This window comes from Doryrhamphus excisus, chromosome 12 (assembly GCF_030265055.1).
Source record: "Doryrhamphus excisus isolate RoL2022-K1 chromosome 12, RoL_Dexc_1.0, whole genome shotgun sequence".
NCBI classification, from domain to species: Eukaryota; Metazoa; Chordata; class Actinopteri; order Syngnathiformes; family Syngnathidae; genus Doryrhamphus; species Doryrhamphus excisus.
The window spans coordinates 20,052,343-20,071,436 of NC_080477.1; the positions used below are offsets into that span (position 1 = coordinate 20,052,343).

Consider the following 19,094-nt stretch of genomic DNA (forward strand, 5'->3'; position numbering starts at 1 on the left):
CAACAGAAGAAGAAAAACACCGCGAAGAAGAACGCAGTCTTGACAACTTTCCGATTGAACGGGTATAAGATACCTCAATCGGATTGGGGAAAGGAATATTCCACCCCTGGGAATCTAATTATATGTTCATTTCGGAATGAGGTGTATACAAAAGTTCAATTCTCAAATAAACCGAATGCAATGGGAATATTTGGGTCCATGTATACATGGCTATTCATACCTATGGACAATTTGGAGTCGCCAATTAACCTAGCATGTTTTTGGAATGTGGGAGGAAACCGGAGTATCTGGAAGAAAACCCACTCATGCACGGGGAGAACATGCAAACTCCACACAGAGATGCCCAAGGGTGGAATCGAACTCGGGCTGCCCCTGGAGTATTTGTAAGGATAATAACAGCACAAGAAAGACAACAGGGATGCAGGTTTTGTGTTGCTGTTGCAAATGCATACATATGAACTATGAGGAGTTTGAACTCAACTTAAAGAGGTCAAAATTTGGGGTGTTTTTCACTTAGCTGTAGATCAAGGCTAACACAAACAAATCGTCCCTTCACAAACAAAGTAAATACTGTGTTTTTTCTTTATTTGTGTTCAATCTTGTTTGCCTAAAAATGCTTAGAGGGCAGACTGTCCCACTTTCCTCAAACGCAGCATGAAACACAACAAAATAAAACCATCAAAATCACATGGAAACACAAGGGGCGCTAGAGGCTCCCTCAAGGCGACGAGCTGCCAGAATTCCATCAAACTTTTGTTTTGTTTCAGCGCATTAAATAAGCTCCAACTCCAAAAAAAAAAAAAACGATCGACTCTATTGTTTGAAGCATACAAAAAGAAAGTACAACGTAGCCAATGGCGAGCGCCGTTACTGAGCGCCGAGCCGAAAAACCGCTGTGAACGTCTTTATTCACGCATCCGGGTCCAACTGTTTCCAGTGTCAGAGGTCGTTTGCTGCCTTTTCTCATTGCTGAGGGATGGGAGGACCGCGTTTGCCAAGTCAGGCACAAACGCCGCTTGGCTCATAAACACCTCCGCCTGTCACCCACCATCCCACCCCCCCCCTCTCTCTCCAACACACACCCACTCTTTTCTCCAGCGCTGAGGTGAGGTGAGGTTTGCACTCTGTTAATCTTTCACTGGAGGCCTGCTCTCTTTTAAAGAGTGGCCCTCTGGAGAACAGAGGAGGGCAATGAAATAAGGGCCAGTAAAGGACGAGAGAGAGTGGATAAAAGAGCAGGAAGAAAAAGCTACAGAGAGTGGCCAGATGGGCACCTTCACAGTCCATTTATCAAACCCAATGTGGCCCTCCCCTCCCCTCCCTTTTTTTTTCTCCCCGCTGCTCCCATGTCCTAAACCCCTGTGTAATTCTGTAATGATTTTCATTATCATATAATGACCTTACAAAGCCTACAGCAGTTTGCATGGTCACTACAAAACTCACAGCTGTTCCCTTCGGTGTTTGTACGCCCGCTGTGACAAAGCGTTTTGTTTGCTTTTGTCTGTTGGTCCCTAACCTCTGGGCTTTTTTTTTTTTTTTTTTTTTTTTAAGCTCGGGGTAAGTTTTGAGGTCAAATCATGTAGGAGGTTCATCCAAAACAGAAGAGACAACATCACAACATGTAGAGAAGACATCATATTATGATGTCCATACATCCATTCGTCCATTTTCTGTACTGCTTGATGGAGCTGAATTCGGGGTACACTATGGACTTGTCGCCAGCCAATCGTAAGGCATGTAAAGACAAACAACCATTCACACTCACATTCACACACAATTTAGAGTCTTAATTTAGCTTAATATGAATGTTTTGGGGTGGCACGGTGGTCTAGTGGTTAGCGCGCAGACCTCACAGCTAGGAGACCAGGGTTCAATTCCACCCTCGGCCATCTCTGTGTGGAGTTTGCATGTTCTCCCCGTACATGCGTGGGTTTTCTCCGGGTACTCCGGTTTCCTCCCACATTCCAAAAAACATGCTAGGTTAATTAGCGACTCCAAATTGTCCATAGGTATGAATGTGAGTGTGAATGGTTGTTTGTCTATATGTGCCCTGTGATTGACTGGGCACCAGTCCAGGGTGTGCCCAGCTGGGATAGGCTCCAGCACCCCCCGCGACCCTTGTGAGGAAAAAGCGGTAGAAAATGAATGAATGAATGTTTTGGGGTGGCACGGTGCTCGAGTGGTTAGCGCGCAGACCTCACAGCTAGGAGACCAGGGTTCAATTCCACCCTCGGCCATCTCTGTGTGGAGTTTGCATGTTCTCCCCGTGCATGCATGGGTTTTCTCCGGGTACTCCGGTTTCCTCCCACATTCCAAAAAACATGCTAGGTTAATTAGCGACTCCAAATTGTCCATAGGTATGAATGTGAGTGTGAATGGTTGTTTGTCTATATGTGCCCTGTGATTGGCTGGCCACCAGTCCAGGGTGTACCCCGTCTCTCGCCCGAAGACTTTTTCCCTCGTGAGGAAAAAGCGGTAGAAAATGAATGAATTAATGTTTTGGGAATTGGGAGGAAGTTTCTGCATGGAGAAGTTGCTGTTATAAAATATATATTTTTTTTAGTAAAGCCCTTAGCTAGGATAGCTTTGAGCCAATTTAATTGCTAACAGACTTATTTATAATTGACCTTTACCTTCGTCATTGATTAATGTCTTACATACTGGTGTTTTATTTTGTTTTACAGCCTGTAGTGTTACTTCAGTGACAATGTTCAGCTTGTTTATTTGCATTTAAACACCATTGGTGCGATAATAATAATGTTTGGTAGATTGAGCAGCCTCAAATGCAACATTTGTGGTATATTTATATTTGTATTATTTTATATAATTTTATATAATTTTATATAATTTTATATAATTTTATAATTTTATAATTTTATAATTTTATAATTTTATAATTTTATAATTTTATAATTTTATAATTTTATAATTTTTATATTTGTGGTATTTATGGTATACTTTGTCAGAAGCGGAAATTTAAAGTACCCGGCATCCCCAAAGCTAATTTTTCCAATGACATTTGAATATGCCATTTCTGATCCGACTATCCTTATTCCCTGGAGATGAGTTCCTGCTCTACAATCTGCACTTCCTGTGTAATATACTGACCTGCTCTGCTATTATAGTGCCACACACACACACACACACACACACACACACACACATGATAATCCATCTACTTCTACAGCAGCGGAGGATGGCGGCATGTATCACGGAATTAACTGCGTGCTTTGGGGAAAACCAAGTTACCAGATCTCATAAGTGTGTGAATGCCGCACTTCACTCAAAAACAAAAACAGCGGTCATTGGGCGGCATTTTTGTTTGACAAACACACAAAAAACACGTTTTAGTGCTGTTTTATCCATCCGCTATTTAAGAAAAAAAAAAGTCAGTGACAAACACAATCAATCAGTGCTGGTTTGTTTATGTTTATGCGCCTCTAGCTACAGCCATCTATCATGCTGAGTGGACACCATGGAAACAAGAGGCCATATTAGGATACAATGATAAAAGCCTTACCTGTTGCTTATTGTGCAGGGGCAGCTTAATCAGCAACAGCATAATAGAATAAAATTCAATCATCAAATTCCTACATAATAAATGTGACTTAAGAAAGAGACCCACCTAACCACCGTCCGGCATCAACCCCTCAGTAATCAGTATCAGCACGTCTCACTTAACATTGCATCCAGCCATGTGTTTATCTTTGTGTAAATGCTATCTGTTGACAGCCACTTGAAAGGATGACCCCTGGCTTTTGGCAAGTGTTGGTGCAGGAGGGGCGGGGGGGTGTTTCGGTGGGATTTGAGGCGGATCTTTAACGTGTAAAGACGGAGAGCAGCTAGAGTTCAAACACATTGTGTTGGGGGGGCGCTAGGCCTCCTTGAAATACTAATCTAATCAGTCTTTCATTGATGATAAACGTATGTCTGCCCTTGCTGACAAGGATGGAGCATTTCCTGTGATATGATTTTACCGCACTAAGAAAATGTAGGAATTGGGGGGCTACAAAGTATAAATGATGCATTACAAATTTGGGGGTTACATAATATAGTCCTTGATGCTGAACTCCCATTGCGTCACACAATTTGGAATCTTTTTAAATCCAAAATATGTCGCACAAAATGTCATACAATGCCCATTATGTCATTGTATGTGTGACAAAAATAAATGAATAAACAATTAAATAAAACTAAATGAATAAATAAATAAAAATAAAAAAAATTAAATGAAGTAAAAATATATAAAATTATAATTATTAAAATTATAATTTTATTTAATTGTATAAAATTATTATAAATTATATTAGGAAAGCAGGAAGTGAACAAATGTAACAGTTACTGTAATTGTAAAAGTACCAGATGGAGGGGTAGGATTTAATAAGCTTCCGGTAAGTGACAAAAAAATAAAAAATAGAAAAAAAAAATTAATACAATAAATAAATAAAACTAAAAAAAAATAAAATATATATATACAACTATAAAAACTATAAAACCATAAAAAGTCTATGAAAAAACTATTTAAAAAAATAAATAATGTTAGGAAAGCAGGAAGTGAACAAATGTAACAGTTACCGATTGTAAAAGCACCAGATGGAGGGGTAGGATTTAATAAGCTTTCGGTATGTGCCAAAAAAATAAATGAAATAAAAAATAAAAATTAATAAAATAAATAAATAAAACTCAAAAAAAATATATGAAACTATAAAAACTATAAAACCATAAAAAAATCTATAAAAAACTATTTAAAAAATAAATTATCTTAGGAAAGCAGAAAGTGAACAAATATAACAGTTACCGATTGTAAAAGTACCAGATGGAGGGTTAGGATTTAATAAGCTTTGCTTCTTCCTACTCCTTTTGGACATGTGGAACTGTGAACTGATTATGGGATGCATTTAATTGTAATCATGTTCAAATGAAATGAAACCATAACCATTACATAGGTTGAGCCGCCATTGTGCATGACTTCACACATCATGACTTGACCTCAGTCATCATCTTATTTCACCATCTTAATTTAAAATTGTACCAAATATAGACTTTTTAATACAATTTTTAAAGCACTTTGTGTATATTTGTGCGCCGTCCGCATGGTCAACTTGTGTCAGGTCTCTTTAAGTGATTTATGTGTGTGTGTGTGTGTGTGGGGGGGGGGGGGGGGGGGGGGTAAAAAAAGTGGGATATTATGCTTTTTTTTTTTAAAAAAAAAACTTGAATGCATCATTAACGGTGTTCAGGCATAGGTAAAGGCATGGTTGTGAAGTGGTCACATTCATTGTGGGTGGCAGGGGCCAGCGGAGTCACTGATGTTTTGTGTGTGTGTGTGTGTGTGTGTGGGGATGGCTTCTAGCTTTCAGCACCCGCGTCTTGGAATGCGCCATCAGGCTTGTTGGGGGGGCGTTGACGCGGCGAAGCAAGGTGTGTGGAAACAGCTTGTTTACAAGGCTCATCTGGATGGGGCACCGCTGCGGGTCAGCTCGGGGTGACGCCATGAGAAGACCAGCCCTTGTATGTCATTTTTCAGAAGCTGTTTTTTTTTTTTTTTTTTTTACCTTCTACTTTTAAGTTCTTTTGCCCGCATTTTGAGATCTGGATTTTGTCTCTTCTTGATGTGTGTGTTTAGAGATGTGTGTGAATGTGTTTGACACTGGGGGGTCAAGTCTGAGAGAGACAATAAGCAGGGAATCATATGTGAACATCGTTAGTTTATACAAGACTTTGAGTGGTGAGAACTAACAGCTAAAATAACAATCGGTGTGTGTGTGTGTGTGTGTTTGTAAGCCAGCGAGTGAGAGGGGGGGCCATTCTTTATCTGGACTAATGTCCAGTTCTCTTTCTTCTATGCTCTTATCTGGAGGGAAGGAAGTGAATGGTGTTATCCAGGACACACGTGTCGCTGTGATAGCTGTGATAGCTGTGATAGGTGCCAGGCCTGAGGACCAAAAACATTACTAAATGTGTGCAGAACACATTAAAAACAATGGAAACTCTTCTTTTCGGATCACTTCTATTCATTCTAGCAATGATTGAACGGTTATTGTCCTTCTTTTTGACATAAAAAAGGTGTAAGAATGATTTGTTGACATAAAAAAAAAATTCTTATAACTGCAGCGACAATAACTAAAGTACTAAAAAATAATACATTTTGCAATTAAATCCCTGTCCCTCCGACAAAACTCACAATTCGGACTACCGGACCAAGGAAGCAAGGCTAGCCATGCATCTGGAATGAATGAATACTCAGTACAATGCAGTTGTATTATTACATGACAGCAGATGCAAAATGCGTCAACCAGGACACAAAAACACCACAGCCATAGCAAAGAGCCACAATCAGTCAATAAATAATTTCTCGTCTTCAACCAATTACGTTGTTCATTAAAATTCTAACGAAATTTGAACTTTATGAGTGTATGGTGAAGGGGTTTTATATACATTTTATAAATATATGTAATGATATGTAAACAAATACAGTTTCACTCATTGCGGCCTATTAACTGAAGTGTGTGTTACCTGTCTCTCCATGTCTGTCTTTGCTGGTGTCTGTCTATCAAAGCGGCCAGTAGAGTCTCTGCCATGTCTCTCCTGCCATCCCCGCTCTGTCCTTCCTCCTCCACTTTCGCCAAGAACAGCATAGTCTGAGAAAGAAATGCATTCGTCTGAATTAATGAAATTATCAATTGGCAGATTTGGGTAAGACACATGAGTTCCACTCAGTCATTCATTCATTTTCCCTGGACTGGTCTCGCCAGCCAATGACAGTACATGAGTTTCAGCTATAATCTTAATTCTCTGAGAAATGGTTTCTTCCAACTTTATGGGAACTTGTGAACCCTGACCTCCGCCCCATCAAAAGCACATTGAGAATGACTTCATACAGATATAGTGAGCCAGCGACCTCTGACCCCACAATTGTTCTTCTAGTTTGGTTAAAGAAAACAAGTTTGTAGAAGCAGGCTGCACGGCGGACGAGTGGTTAGCACGCAGACCTCACAGCTAGGAGACCCGTGTTCAATCCCGTGCATGTGTGGGTTTTCTTCGGGTACTCCGGTTTTCCTCCCACATTCCAAAAACATGCTAGGTTAATTGGCGACTCCAAAATGTCCATAGGTATGAATGTGAGTGTGAATGGTTGTTTGTCTATATGTGCCCTGTGATTGGCTGGCCACCAGTCCAGGGTGCACCCCGCCTCTCGCCCAAAGACAAAACTAACCCCCGCTAAAGACTAAGCTGTGTCATACTTGTTATATTAAAAAATAATAATTTTGTTCTATTTACTTCATTAATTTAATTTATTATACAATGTAATTGCATATATAATACTTACATTTTACAATATATCATCAACCTTCAATAAAACAGTTTTTTTTGTGTGTGTGTTAGCTAGCTGGCAACCACCGTCACAATACACGCTACACTTGCTATCAAAATATTTTATTGTTTTGACTTTGGTTAGCTAATTAGTTAGGCTAGGTTAGGCTAGCTAGCTGGAAACCAGCATCACAATACGTGCTACACTTGTTATCAAAATATTTTACTGTTTTGATTATGGTTAGCTACGTTTTACATTTAGCTAATGAGTGAAAAACATTATTCACGTTTTGATGTTTGTTAGGAACTTATTTTGACAACTCGTATAACAGTTAATGTAAAAACCTAACTAATTCGTTAGGCTAGGTTAGGCTAGCTAGCTGGAAACCAGCGTCACACTACATGCTACACTTACTATCAAAATATTTTAATGTTTTGATTATGGTTAGCTACGTTTTACATTTAGCTAATGAGTGAAAAACATTGTTCACGTTTTGATGTTTGTTAGGAACTTATTTTGACAACTCGTATAACAGTTAATGTAAAAACCTAACTAATTAGTTAGGCTAGGTTAGGCTAGCTAGCTGGAAACCAGCATCACAATACGTGCTACACTTGTTATCAAAATATTTTACTGTTTTGATTATGGTTAGCTACGTTTTACATTTAGTTAATGAGTGAAAAACATTATTCACGAGTCATCACTCAAATGAAGACTGTTTTGATGTTTGTTCGGAACTTATTTTGACAACTTGTATAACAGTTAATGTAAAAACCTGCCCAATTAGTTAGGCTAGGTTAGGCTAGCTAGCTGGAAACCAGTGTCACGATACACGCTACAGTTGTTATCAAAATATTTTAATGTTTTGATTATGGTTAGCTACGTTTTCCATTTAGTTAATGAGTGAAAAACATTATTCACGTTTGATGTTTGTTAGGAACTTATTTTGACAACTTGTATAACAGTTAATGTAAAAACCTAGCTAATTAGTTAGGCTAGCTAGCTGGAAACCAGCGTCACATTACACGCTACACTTGTTATGAAAATATTTTACTGTTTTGATTATGGTTAGCTACGTTTTACATTTAATTAATGAGTGAAAAACATTCTTTACGAGTCAAGTTTTGATGTTTGTCGGGAACTTATTTTGACAACTCAAAGTTAATGTAAAAACCTCGCCTGTGCAGTTAATAAAGTCTTTATGAGTCCAATAGTTTTCCCGTCTATTTCCATCAGTTCTCATTGGGAGAAATGTGTGCCAAATCTCCGGTATAACATGTCTGGGATGTCGTCAGTCACTAAGTCTAGCATAAAGTCAGTTTCACATCACAGGATGGGCAAATTACACCCAATATTAAAGTGTGAGTCAATTAATCACGCCCTTGCACAGCACGGTGTAATGTGCGAGTATCCCCCTGTTGAACACGAATTACAGGCCAGCTTAAAGTGTGACGTGGCACATCAGCGCTTAATCGGAGGCATCCTGCACGGCAAAAACCCTCGCCTTCCAAAGTCCTCGGCAGGCCTCTAAGCCGGCTGAGAGGGAGTCAAATAAAAAAAGGATCTGGCAGTCCAAATTAAATGCGGCGCTGTCAGGCACACTCAAATCCCCTCCCTTCCTTCGTCACTTCTTCTTCTTCTTCTACCCTTCACAGACTCTTTGAATATCCTTAAAAAAAAAATGTTGGGGGCCCTTCTTGTGGAAGTGATGGATCTGTAACTGTGACTGACTGTGATGCCTTGTTAAGAGCAGTCTCTTCCTCCCGTCGTATCCACCAGTCAAGTGCATTCATTTCCTCACCATCAAGTCACCCGCCTCCTGAGTCTTTTTTTTTTTTTTTTTTTCAAAACACCCACAATGTAAAGCGGCGAAACATTCGCTTCTTCCTCTTTTTTTTTTTTTACAATCTACCTGTCTGTCTTAATTCACGTTGAAGAAAGGTTTGATTGCCTGTGTGTGTGTTTGCAATGGATCGTGGTGTGATTTGCAGATAATGTGCTTACATCTTTTGCACCCCCACTAGACAGGTGCCAAAAAAAAAAGTGGCAGCCTATGACTGATTGTGTTTGACTTTGAGGGGAAACCTAATATTACAGTAACCAAGGGTGGTTACGCTCTCTATATACTATAATACTTTTTCTTTGGATCAAACCATGTCTTCCAAGAATAGGTTAAGAAAGTGCTGGAAGATATTGCCATAGTGGCAAAACATGTAATATATTGTTTCTGTACGAGTCAGCAATATAACATATTTTATTTGTAGATATATTCATTTAAGACAGGGCTCTCAAACACACGGCCCGTGGGCCAAAGGTGGCCCGCAGGACACTAGTTTGAGGCCCCCGCCTTGATATGAAAGTTTAATGTTAGTGCGGCCCGCGCGAGTTTGATATGGATGCTGTATGGTATCATGTACCCAGAAAAAATGATTATGTTTGATTAATGTTCATGTTAAAGGTTAAATAACTGTTAATAGTTATCCTCCCTATCCGTGTGGAAGTGGTAAGTTTTTGGCTATTTAAGTTTAAAGGAAATAACTTGAAGGCTACCGTTTAGGTCGCTAGCGCTCTAGTTTTTTTTAAAATAAAAAATAAAAATGTGTGTGCTTGACTAAACCATGAATTCAGGGGGGGGGGGGGGGGGGGTTAAAAGTACTTCAGGGCTAAAGTATCTACAGTAAGTGCTAAAGTTCTTAGTAGGTACTTAATCAATAATCACATGTTCAAAGAAAGCTATGTTTTTCTTTACATTTTCTCAAGCACTCCAAATCATTATTCAACTTAAAAAAAGTGTGTGAGTGCATAATAAAGTGGTTAGGTTAAAAGTACTTCAGGGCTAAAGTATCTACAGTAAGTGCTAAAGTTCTTAGTAGGTACTTAATCAATAATCACATGTTCAAAGAAAGCTATGTTTTTCTTTACATTTTCTCAAGCACTCCAAATCATTATTCAACTTAAAAAAAGTGTGTGAGTGCATAGTAAATTGGTTAGGTTAAAAGTACTGCGGGGCTAAAGTACCTACAGTAAGTGCTAAAGTTCTTAGGTACTTAATCAATAATCATGTGTTCAAAGAAAGCTATGTTTTTCTATACATTTTCTCAAGCACTCCAAATCATTATTAAACTTAAAAAACGTGTGTGAGTGCATAATAAAGTGGTTAGGTTAAAAGTACTTCTGGGCTAAAGTACCTACAGTAAGTGCTAAAGTTCTTAGTAGGTACTTAATCAATAACCATGTGTTTAAAGAAAGCTAGGTTTTTCTTCAAACTTTCTCAAGCACTCCAAATCATTATTAAACTTAAAAAGAGCAATGATTTTTCACATCTTGGAAATAACTAATAAATAAATAACTAATTAAATTTAAAAAATACAACTATAAATAAATAAAAAATAATAAAATAAAGTAAAAAAAATATTATATTAGGAAAGCAGGAAGTGAACAAATGTAACAGTTACTGATTGTAAAAGTACCAGACGGAGGTAATCTGATGCATGTTCAAATGAAATAAAACCATTACCATTACAAATGTGTCCATGCGGATCTGGCCCTTAGATGACCCGGTGTCGAAAGAGGCCTTGCAGGTTTACCCTCAGGCTGATCACGAGGTACATTTAAGCGGACCACCATTTGTTTGTTGGTCAAGAGCGGCATCAGTCAACAAGGACCATAGCCAACAGTCATGTATCTTTCATCCGGTGTCATCCAAAATCACAACCCCTCTTTCTGTCTATTTACTCCCTGGTGGCAGTAGCTGTCCGCATGCTGACCACACAAATCCCCCTTGACCCAGGCCACATCCTTGGGTGAATCAGGGGGCAAAAAGGGGACCTGCGTATCCCAGAACCTAAGCCTGTATATTTGCCTAAAGATAGGCATAAACACAGCCAAGAGTATGTAAACAAGAGAACTGGAGTGATGATAGTGGTCCAAGCAAAAACAGCCACAATCCAGTTTAACACCTCCAACCATGACTGGTTTTAACACCGACAAGCATCTGTCTACTAAAGTAGCGTCACATAGCAACAAGTGTATGCCTCCTTAGCAGAATAGCAACCACAGCTCAGGAGAAAGTGCCTAAAGATAGAAGAATTGAGGGTTAAAACTCTATAATAATCAGAACGAGTGTCTCTGGGACTGTTAACACCCAATCAAATGCCTCTGTGGCCTGAGACCAGGACTTGGGTGAACCCAGAGCACTTTTAAAACTGACTTTTAGTGGCGTTATATTAAACTTATATTAAACTCTGTCTACCGACCACAAAGGCTCACAAACACACCAAAAATGGCCGAGCAGCTCCCGTCCAAAATGGAGGGGAATTGACTATAATGGAAGATAAACACATTGGGAAATGAAGCTGCTAGCCTACAGGTTTACAGTACAACAAGGGAGTCTTAGACAGGGGTGGGCAAACTTTTTTGACTCATGGGCCGCATTGAGTTAACAAAATTGTGCGGGGATCCAGAAAATATATTTAACACACACGATGTTACGCTTATAATTTTAATAATTTTAATAATTTTTTAATTTTTTTTAATAATTTTTAATAATTTTTAATAATTTTAATAATTTTAAATAATTTTTAATATTTTAATAATTTTTAATAATTTTTAATATTTTTTATAATTTTAATAATTTTACGCCTTGAATTATTTGTCTAATTTTAATTGTCATACTATCAGCTATATGTTCTAATTTCTTTTTTTTTTCAGGAGCACTTTAAACATCAGACCACATTAAACTAGGATTATTTTTTATTTTTTTTTTACTGAATAAGACATCCGACTTGAAAGTCATGTTGCCAGCTGGTATGTAAAAAGTTGAAATACTTAAAAGCAACTGGCGGGCCGGATTCAAACATTTTGTGGGCCGCATGGGGCCCCCGGGCCATAGTTTGCGCACCCCTGGTCTACAATAAGGAAGCATAATTCAGTGGCATTGACGTCAAAGTACGCCTATCCAAGTATCTAGTATGCATTCCTGAGTTTACATATTCTAGGTCTCGGTGCAGAACAATCACATACACTTCCGCTCAAACGTTTGGGATCACTTGGGAATTTTTTTGGCCAGTCTGAGATATGAGATATGGCTTTTTCTTGCCATGTAAAGTCCAGCATCTTGAATTCGCCGCTTCACTGTTGATATTGACACTGGTGTTCCTAACAAACGACACACTCTCAGATATTTGTCTTCTTGCACAGTTGTGCAGCGTTTTTCTGTCCTTGTTAGACCCAGTTTGTGCTGCTCTCTGAAGGAAGTAGTGGTAAGAGATTTTAGTGTTAGTTTAGATTTTTTTGATGGGTTTTCTAATAATCTATTAGCCTTGTAAAATAATTAACTTGGATTAGCAGCCATACCCGGAGATTGATGCAGAGGACTGACAGTTGTTGATAGTAGGCCTCTATGCAAAAATGTAGATCCTTATTTGAAAATAATCTGATTAATTTTAATTGGTTGTGAAATTGATAAAAAAAATGTTTGTGAAATAGAATTTTTTTTGTGTGAAATGCATGAAAATGTTTTTCTTTGGAAAACAAAGAAATTTGCAAGAACTTTTGAGCGTTAGAGTAATAATATAATATAATATAATATAATATAATATAATATAATATAATATAATATAATATAATATAATATAATATAATATAATATAATATAATATAATATAATATAATATAATATAATATAATATAATATAATAATAATATAATATAAAATAATAATAATAGTAGAGTACTCGTCGTTTATTATTATTGTGAGATTGAGGATAAACAGGGCTAAAAAAGTAAAGCATAAATAAATAAATAGTACTCCACAGTCTCCTTCTGGACAACATTGGTATCTGTACAGATTTAATTTTATTTATTTATTATTATAAATAAAAATTATTTAAAATTTAAAATTATTTAAAATTATTATTATTATTATTTTTTCCCCCCGATATTACTACTGGTGTGTTGTTTTGGGAGTGTATCTTCATTGGATTGTTGTGCAACACATACTAAATACTTGTATCATTTGAATGCTAAACAAAATGTTTTTACAGCATTTTCCGAAAACTGTTAAATAAAACATTGAGTTCCTCGAACTTGTGCCCGTATGTACTAAGTAGTTTGCAGATGTGTTCTCGCCATCGCCGCGGTGACATAAAGGAGTCCTTTGTGCCATGCAACGGCAGCGCTGTCGGGCCCATCAATTACGTCTCGCGGTAAAATAGGTTTCAGCACACACAGCAGATTATATGGAGTGTAAAACATTAGAAAAATGTGTCTGCAACATCAGAGTAACATGTTTGAAGTGAAAAGGGGGCGGCTTGGGTGTGGAGGGGGGGGGGGGGGGGGGGTGTAGATAGAGACACTCCCAAAAAGGGAAGAGTCCTGACAAGTGATTTTGTTTGAAGGCATTGTAACACAGTCAAGTGGGCAGGGATGCTTTCTATGGCCCCTAAAGGCACTCCATCTTGGGGCCCGAATACAAGCGGGCTGGAAGGACATATGCTTTCCACGGGGTCAAATGGAGCAGAACTCCCGGGCTTTTGTGAGGGCGCCTGAAGAAAAGGCAAATCTGTTGTTGGCTCGTCGGTCCCAGCGGGCCCACAAATATCACATAAAAATTCACCAGCCTGTTTCTTGCAAGGGAGTCCCATATAATAAAAAGGGTGTGGACCCAGTTGGGCCCTAATGGCTAAACCACCTACTTCTTTTCAGAGTCAGGAAGAAGCTACATATGCTTGCACGCTCCTCATTGGCCCCGTGCGAGAATGGAACGTCCATCCATCACGCTTTGAGAGGCGAATGCACAACAATGTAGACCGGGCAAGCACCTTCTGCGCTCTTTAAAGGCCCCTTTCTCTCTGCATGAAAAGCCTGGTCTAGATTCTTGTTAGATAGCAGATTGGGATCAGCACCTCAACCATTCTTGCCATTAAAAAAAGCTTTTTGCTAACTGGGATCAATGCCAACCGTGCTGTACTTTAGAGTAGTTTAGCTTAGAGTCTTTGGTCTTTTCGGAATTGCTCACTATTCTTCTGAAAAAGTTTGTTTCTGATTGACTACAAGATGTCTGTAGTCATTTTTAACATATGGATGCAAACCACAGAGAAGCAAAAGTCGACTCATCAAATGGCATCAAAACATCAAACTTTCTAAGGGAAAACGTACAGTGGTACTTTGGTAGCGGCTCACATTTACATGAATTGTACTTGTGACAGTGCATGATATGCTGTGATTTAGAACGGTATGCGTATAATCAAAACAAAACATTTGTCTCGCTCAGAAACACAAAATACATAGTGTATGAGTCCCAAAATTATTTTTTCAAACTTTCTAAGGAAGAACGTACAGTGGTACATTGGTACTTTGGTAGCGGCTCACATTTCGATGAATTATACTTGTGACAGTGCATGATATGCTGTGATTTAGAACGGTATGCGTATAATCAAAACGAACATTAGGCTCGCTCATAACCATAATTATTTTTTTTCAAAATAAAGTCCCTCTAGTGATGCCGATAACCGGACGCAAGCATAATGCAGCATCACAGCAAGCAGCATATCATGCACTGTCGTGAATGAATGTTTGTTCGGACTCAATATCGTGTTATCAGGCTCTGTTTCAGAATTCCACAGTCCATGAAAAAACCTCAACGAACTACAGCACCCAAGTTCACGACCACCACCATGCTCGACTTCAGGCAAGGCACAATTATCTCACTACTGACTTGTGTTTACACAATATTGGCTGTCATTGGCTGTACACGTTGAATACTAATGACCATGAAGTCCAAGCAAAGTTACTTTCTATAGCACAGGTGTCAAAATCAATTGACCCAAGGGCCGGATTCGTCATTTCCAGAGGCCCGCAAAATCCTGAAAATAACACTTTAAAAACACGTTCCACCCAAACGCCTGTTGTTGGCAGGCAGATGCATCCCCCCAATGTATCTTAACAACTGTTGTTTTGCACCACAAAGACTGAGAATGCTTGTTCGGACTCAATATCGTGTTAAAAAACTGGATTCGTCCCGCTACATCAGGGGTCTCAAACTCGCGGCCCGCGGGCCGCATTTGGCCCACGAGACGCTAGTTTGAGGCCCCCGTCTTGATACCAAAGTTTAATGTTGAAATGACAGCTCAAAGCTGTGTGCACACCGGACACAATTAACATGATTTTGCCCCGCCCATACTGTTACCCTACCCTGTTAGCCCGCCCTGTTTTGCTTTGGATTAGCAATGAAGCTAAAGGCTTATATGACGCTGGGTACAAATAAATGATTTGGAATAAAACGGAAAAATACACGTCAAGATAAAGCATCTCATCAAACATGTTGTTAAAGTTACGACACTGCTCCCAGATGGAAGTGAGTACGATGCTAACTTGCTAATTGGGTCAAATTATTAAGTTTCATTAATGTTCATGTTAAAGGTTAAATAACTGTTAATACTGTACATTTGAATCTGAAAAAATGTATGTGGTTTCTTACGTTTTTCTTATTTGCTGTTTTATTATTATTTTACTTATTTATTACTGATTGATTGATTTATTGTCTTTATTCTTAATTTGTTTATTTTTTTAATCTTATTTTGTGTATAGAAAAATAAAAATGAAGATATTTGAGAACAGTGGAATGTTTTATCAGATATTTTGGTGTGGAAAACCGGAACCAAAGTAGGGTATAGCAGAAGCAAAAGCATTGAAAATGTTTTTTTTATTGATTTTTTCCCAGTTTTTAATAAATGCGTTTTTTTTTTTTGTTTTTTTTTGAAAACCTGATGCGGCCCGGCTTCACCCAGAACCTAGCTCCGGTGGCCCCCAGGAAAATTGAGTTTGAGACCCCTGCGCTACATCACTTCCTGAGGCCCGCAAAACCCTAAAAATAACACTTTAAAAACCCGTTCCACCCAAACGCCTGTCGTTGGCAGGCAGATGCATCCCTCCAATGTATCTTAACGATTGTTATTTTTCACCACAAAAACTGGAACCAGTCTTAGGCGGGGCATGGCTCTACCTTTTGAGAAGAAACGCTTAAATCTTGCACAATCTCAGACTAGCGCTGTCCTATCTAGTCTTTAAAATCTGCTCAAATACCTTTCTAAGACAAACTAAACAAGGGCAACCATAACCATAATGTAACCAAAATGAATTAGACAGAATACTGTAACAAAAATGCCCAATTTCGTGAGATCTGAAACCAATGTCCAACATGTTTTTACACAAAACCAGACCCAAATATGCTCAAAGGCCTGTAAACTGGGCCAGTTGTATCCATGAGGTAAAACACAGTTCATATCATGTCTCAGTAACGATTATTAAAAAAAATACTAAGCAAACTTTCATCCCTCCAGGTAGCAAAAACACTTCCACCGTCCTGTATGTCCTCTTCCAGATAAAGATCTGATAGGTGGTGTTAAATGGGCAAGATGTAGGACGGTGTAATTAACGCCACGAGTCCTTAAAGCTGCTCTGCTTTTTTTTTTTTTTCTTTTTTTTCTCCTCGCCCCGCCGGGAGCGCCCGATATAGCGCTCATTAATTCCTATTTGTGTATAATGAGAGGGTCATGTTAGATGTAATAAATGGCTCTTTTATTTGGGCGAGAGCTGCCGGGCGGCATCCTCTGCTGGCTAACAGTCTCATAAACACCCTTAAGCTGCTCTCATCAGCCTCTCTGGGTGGGGAGCTATCGCTGTCTGAAGCGGCCATAATGAATCAGGTGTAGCTCTTTAGCAGCCTTTTTCTAATTAGCAGCAGAGCCGTGCTGCCTCGTATGCAAAACATTTCTTTTCGAATCATTAAAAGGTTCAAATCTCCAAAATGGAATGAGCATTTGATATGGATATTGAGTATTTAAAAGCATTTGAAGTGAGGTAAAAAAATAAGAGAATTAATTTTATGCTGTTTTTAGGGAGGTGCCATTTTCTGTCATAAGTACCTGTACTTATTTAAAAAAATAATGCATTGAAATGGAAATTTTAATGGCAAAGGCAAAAAAGCTTTCAGTCTTTGAACATGTTCGTATTGTTGATCCGCATAGGCCAGGCTTCTTACAGCACGCCATTGTTACCGAGGTTGGACGCAGTATCAGATCCAGAGGTTTATGGAACAAAAAGTCGAGTTGTAGACCCCACAAATGTCACCGCCTTTGACCGGGTGGACCTGATTGGCTGTCCATCAAGATACGATACAACGCTCGGCCCAAATGAAGGTTGTTAATAGTGCCGAGTGCAGTCCAGAAATCATCAGATGGCATCAATGCTACAAAATTGCCAATTTGGAATTTGCATGACAGCACCAAAAATGGGACATTGAAGGGTGGAAGAACGTTTTATTCTCCGATAAGAATGGCTAACAATGGCTTCCAAGGTTACTGCCATGACCTGAGATGCTATCCACATGACACAGTGGAGCCATCATAACCCGGTGTCTGTTTTCCTTCAATGGAAAAAAAAAAAATCAAATTTCAGGTTGTGCAGGGGTGTCAAACGGTATGTTGCTATGTGGAAATGTTGCAGGAGGCATTCCTCATGACCGAAGGCCCTCGTCTGAATGGTTATATCGTTTCATTTTTTTTTTTTTTTTTTTGGTTTGTTATGGCGTCACTCCCATTTCTTCTTCTGGACCGACACACAGTTGCAGATATCTGCTGGAGAAGATGTAAAAAAAAAAACAGTGTCCTGCAAAATACAGAGACACTTAAGTTGAAAAATTCCCGCAATCGGGGTCACCACTTGTCATTGAGGGGTAATGGTGGATCCCACAGCCAATCCAGTTGATAACCACTTGCTTATAAAAATAAAAATAAAAATAAAAATAAAAATAAAAATAAAAATAAAAATAAAAATAAAAATAAAAATAAAAATAAAAATAAAAATAAAAATAAAAATAAAAATAAAAATAAAAATAAAAATAAAAATAAAAATAAAAATAAAAATAAAAATAAAAATAAATTTTTAAGTCAGTATCAGGGAGGCTGACATTTTTTGTACATTTAATTAATTTCTCTGGGTACTCCGTTTTCCTCCCACATTCCAAAAATATGCTAGGTTAATTTTCGACACCAAATTGTCCATAGGTATGAATGTGAGTGTGAATGGTTGTTTGTCTATATGTGCCCTGTGATTGGCTGTCCACTCCAGGGTGGCCATCCCCTTGCGACCCTTGTGAGGATAAAGCGGTAGAAAATGAATGAATGGGTTTATTCTGTGAGAAACGGTAATATTCTGCCTTCCACAGTGGGCTTTGTAACATTGATGGCATAATGTTTTGTTCAAAAGCCATTTTCATGTCATAAGCAAACACAAATGTCACTAAATGTAACCTTTCTTCCTTTCAGTACAGCAAAGTACAGCAAAATCTAATTAGATTCCCGAATCTCTGCGATGATGACTGTACTTACATAGTATGTAACTCAAGTCTTAAGTGCATTTTCCTGGATTTCCCATTTAATCTCCTTTACGGAATCAGATGGTATCTCATTCAGTCTTTCAAGAGCGTACACTGTATACAGTATCCTGCTCGTCCAGTGTTCAATGTACAAACGTGCATGTGTTAGTCAGTAACCCCTTTAGCCACATGGATGCAGACAATGTTTCATGGAGTGTATGACTCCGTAATCCACTTACATGTACAGGAGGTGCTTTGCAGTGTGTGGAATTGTACATGATTGCTTAGCCACCGCACACATTTCAGCAAGCATTTGTATTCCAAGTTATTACTTCAATGACAACAATATTTATAATAATGTGCTAATTTCCGGCTGTGCATAAACTTGTATAAACATAACGG

General features: G+C 38.5%; 1 protein-coding gene across 3 annotated transcripts in view; it reads right to left on the bottom strand.

Moving 5' to 3' along the window:
* Nucleotides 1–19,094, bottom strand: part of fto (FTO alpha-ketoglutarate dependent dioxygenase) — a 215,212-nt gene that overhangs the window by 117,103 nt on the left and 79,015 nt on the right. For all 3 annotated transcript variants that reach the window (XM_058089308.1, XM_058089306.1, XM_058089307.1), the window contains one exon: nt 6,517–6,641. In XM_058089308.1, the coding sequence (XP_057945291.1) occupies nt 6,517–6,641 (125 nt within the window). The remainder of the gene's footprint in view (nt 1–6,516; nt 6,642–19,094) is intronic.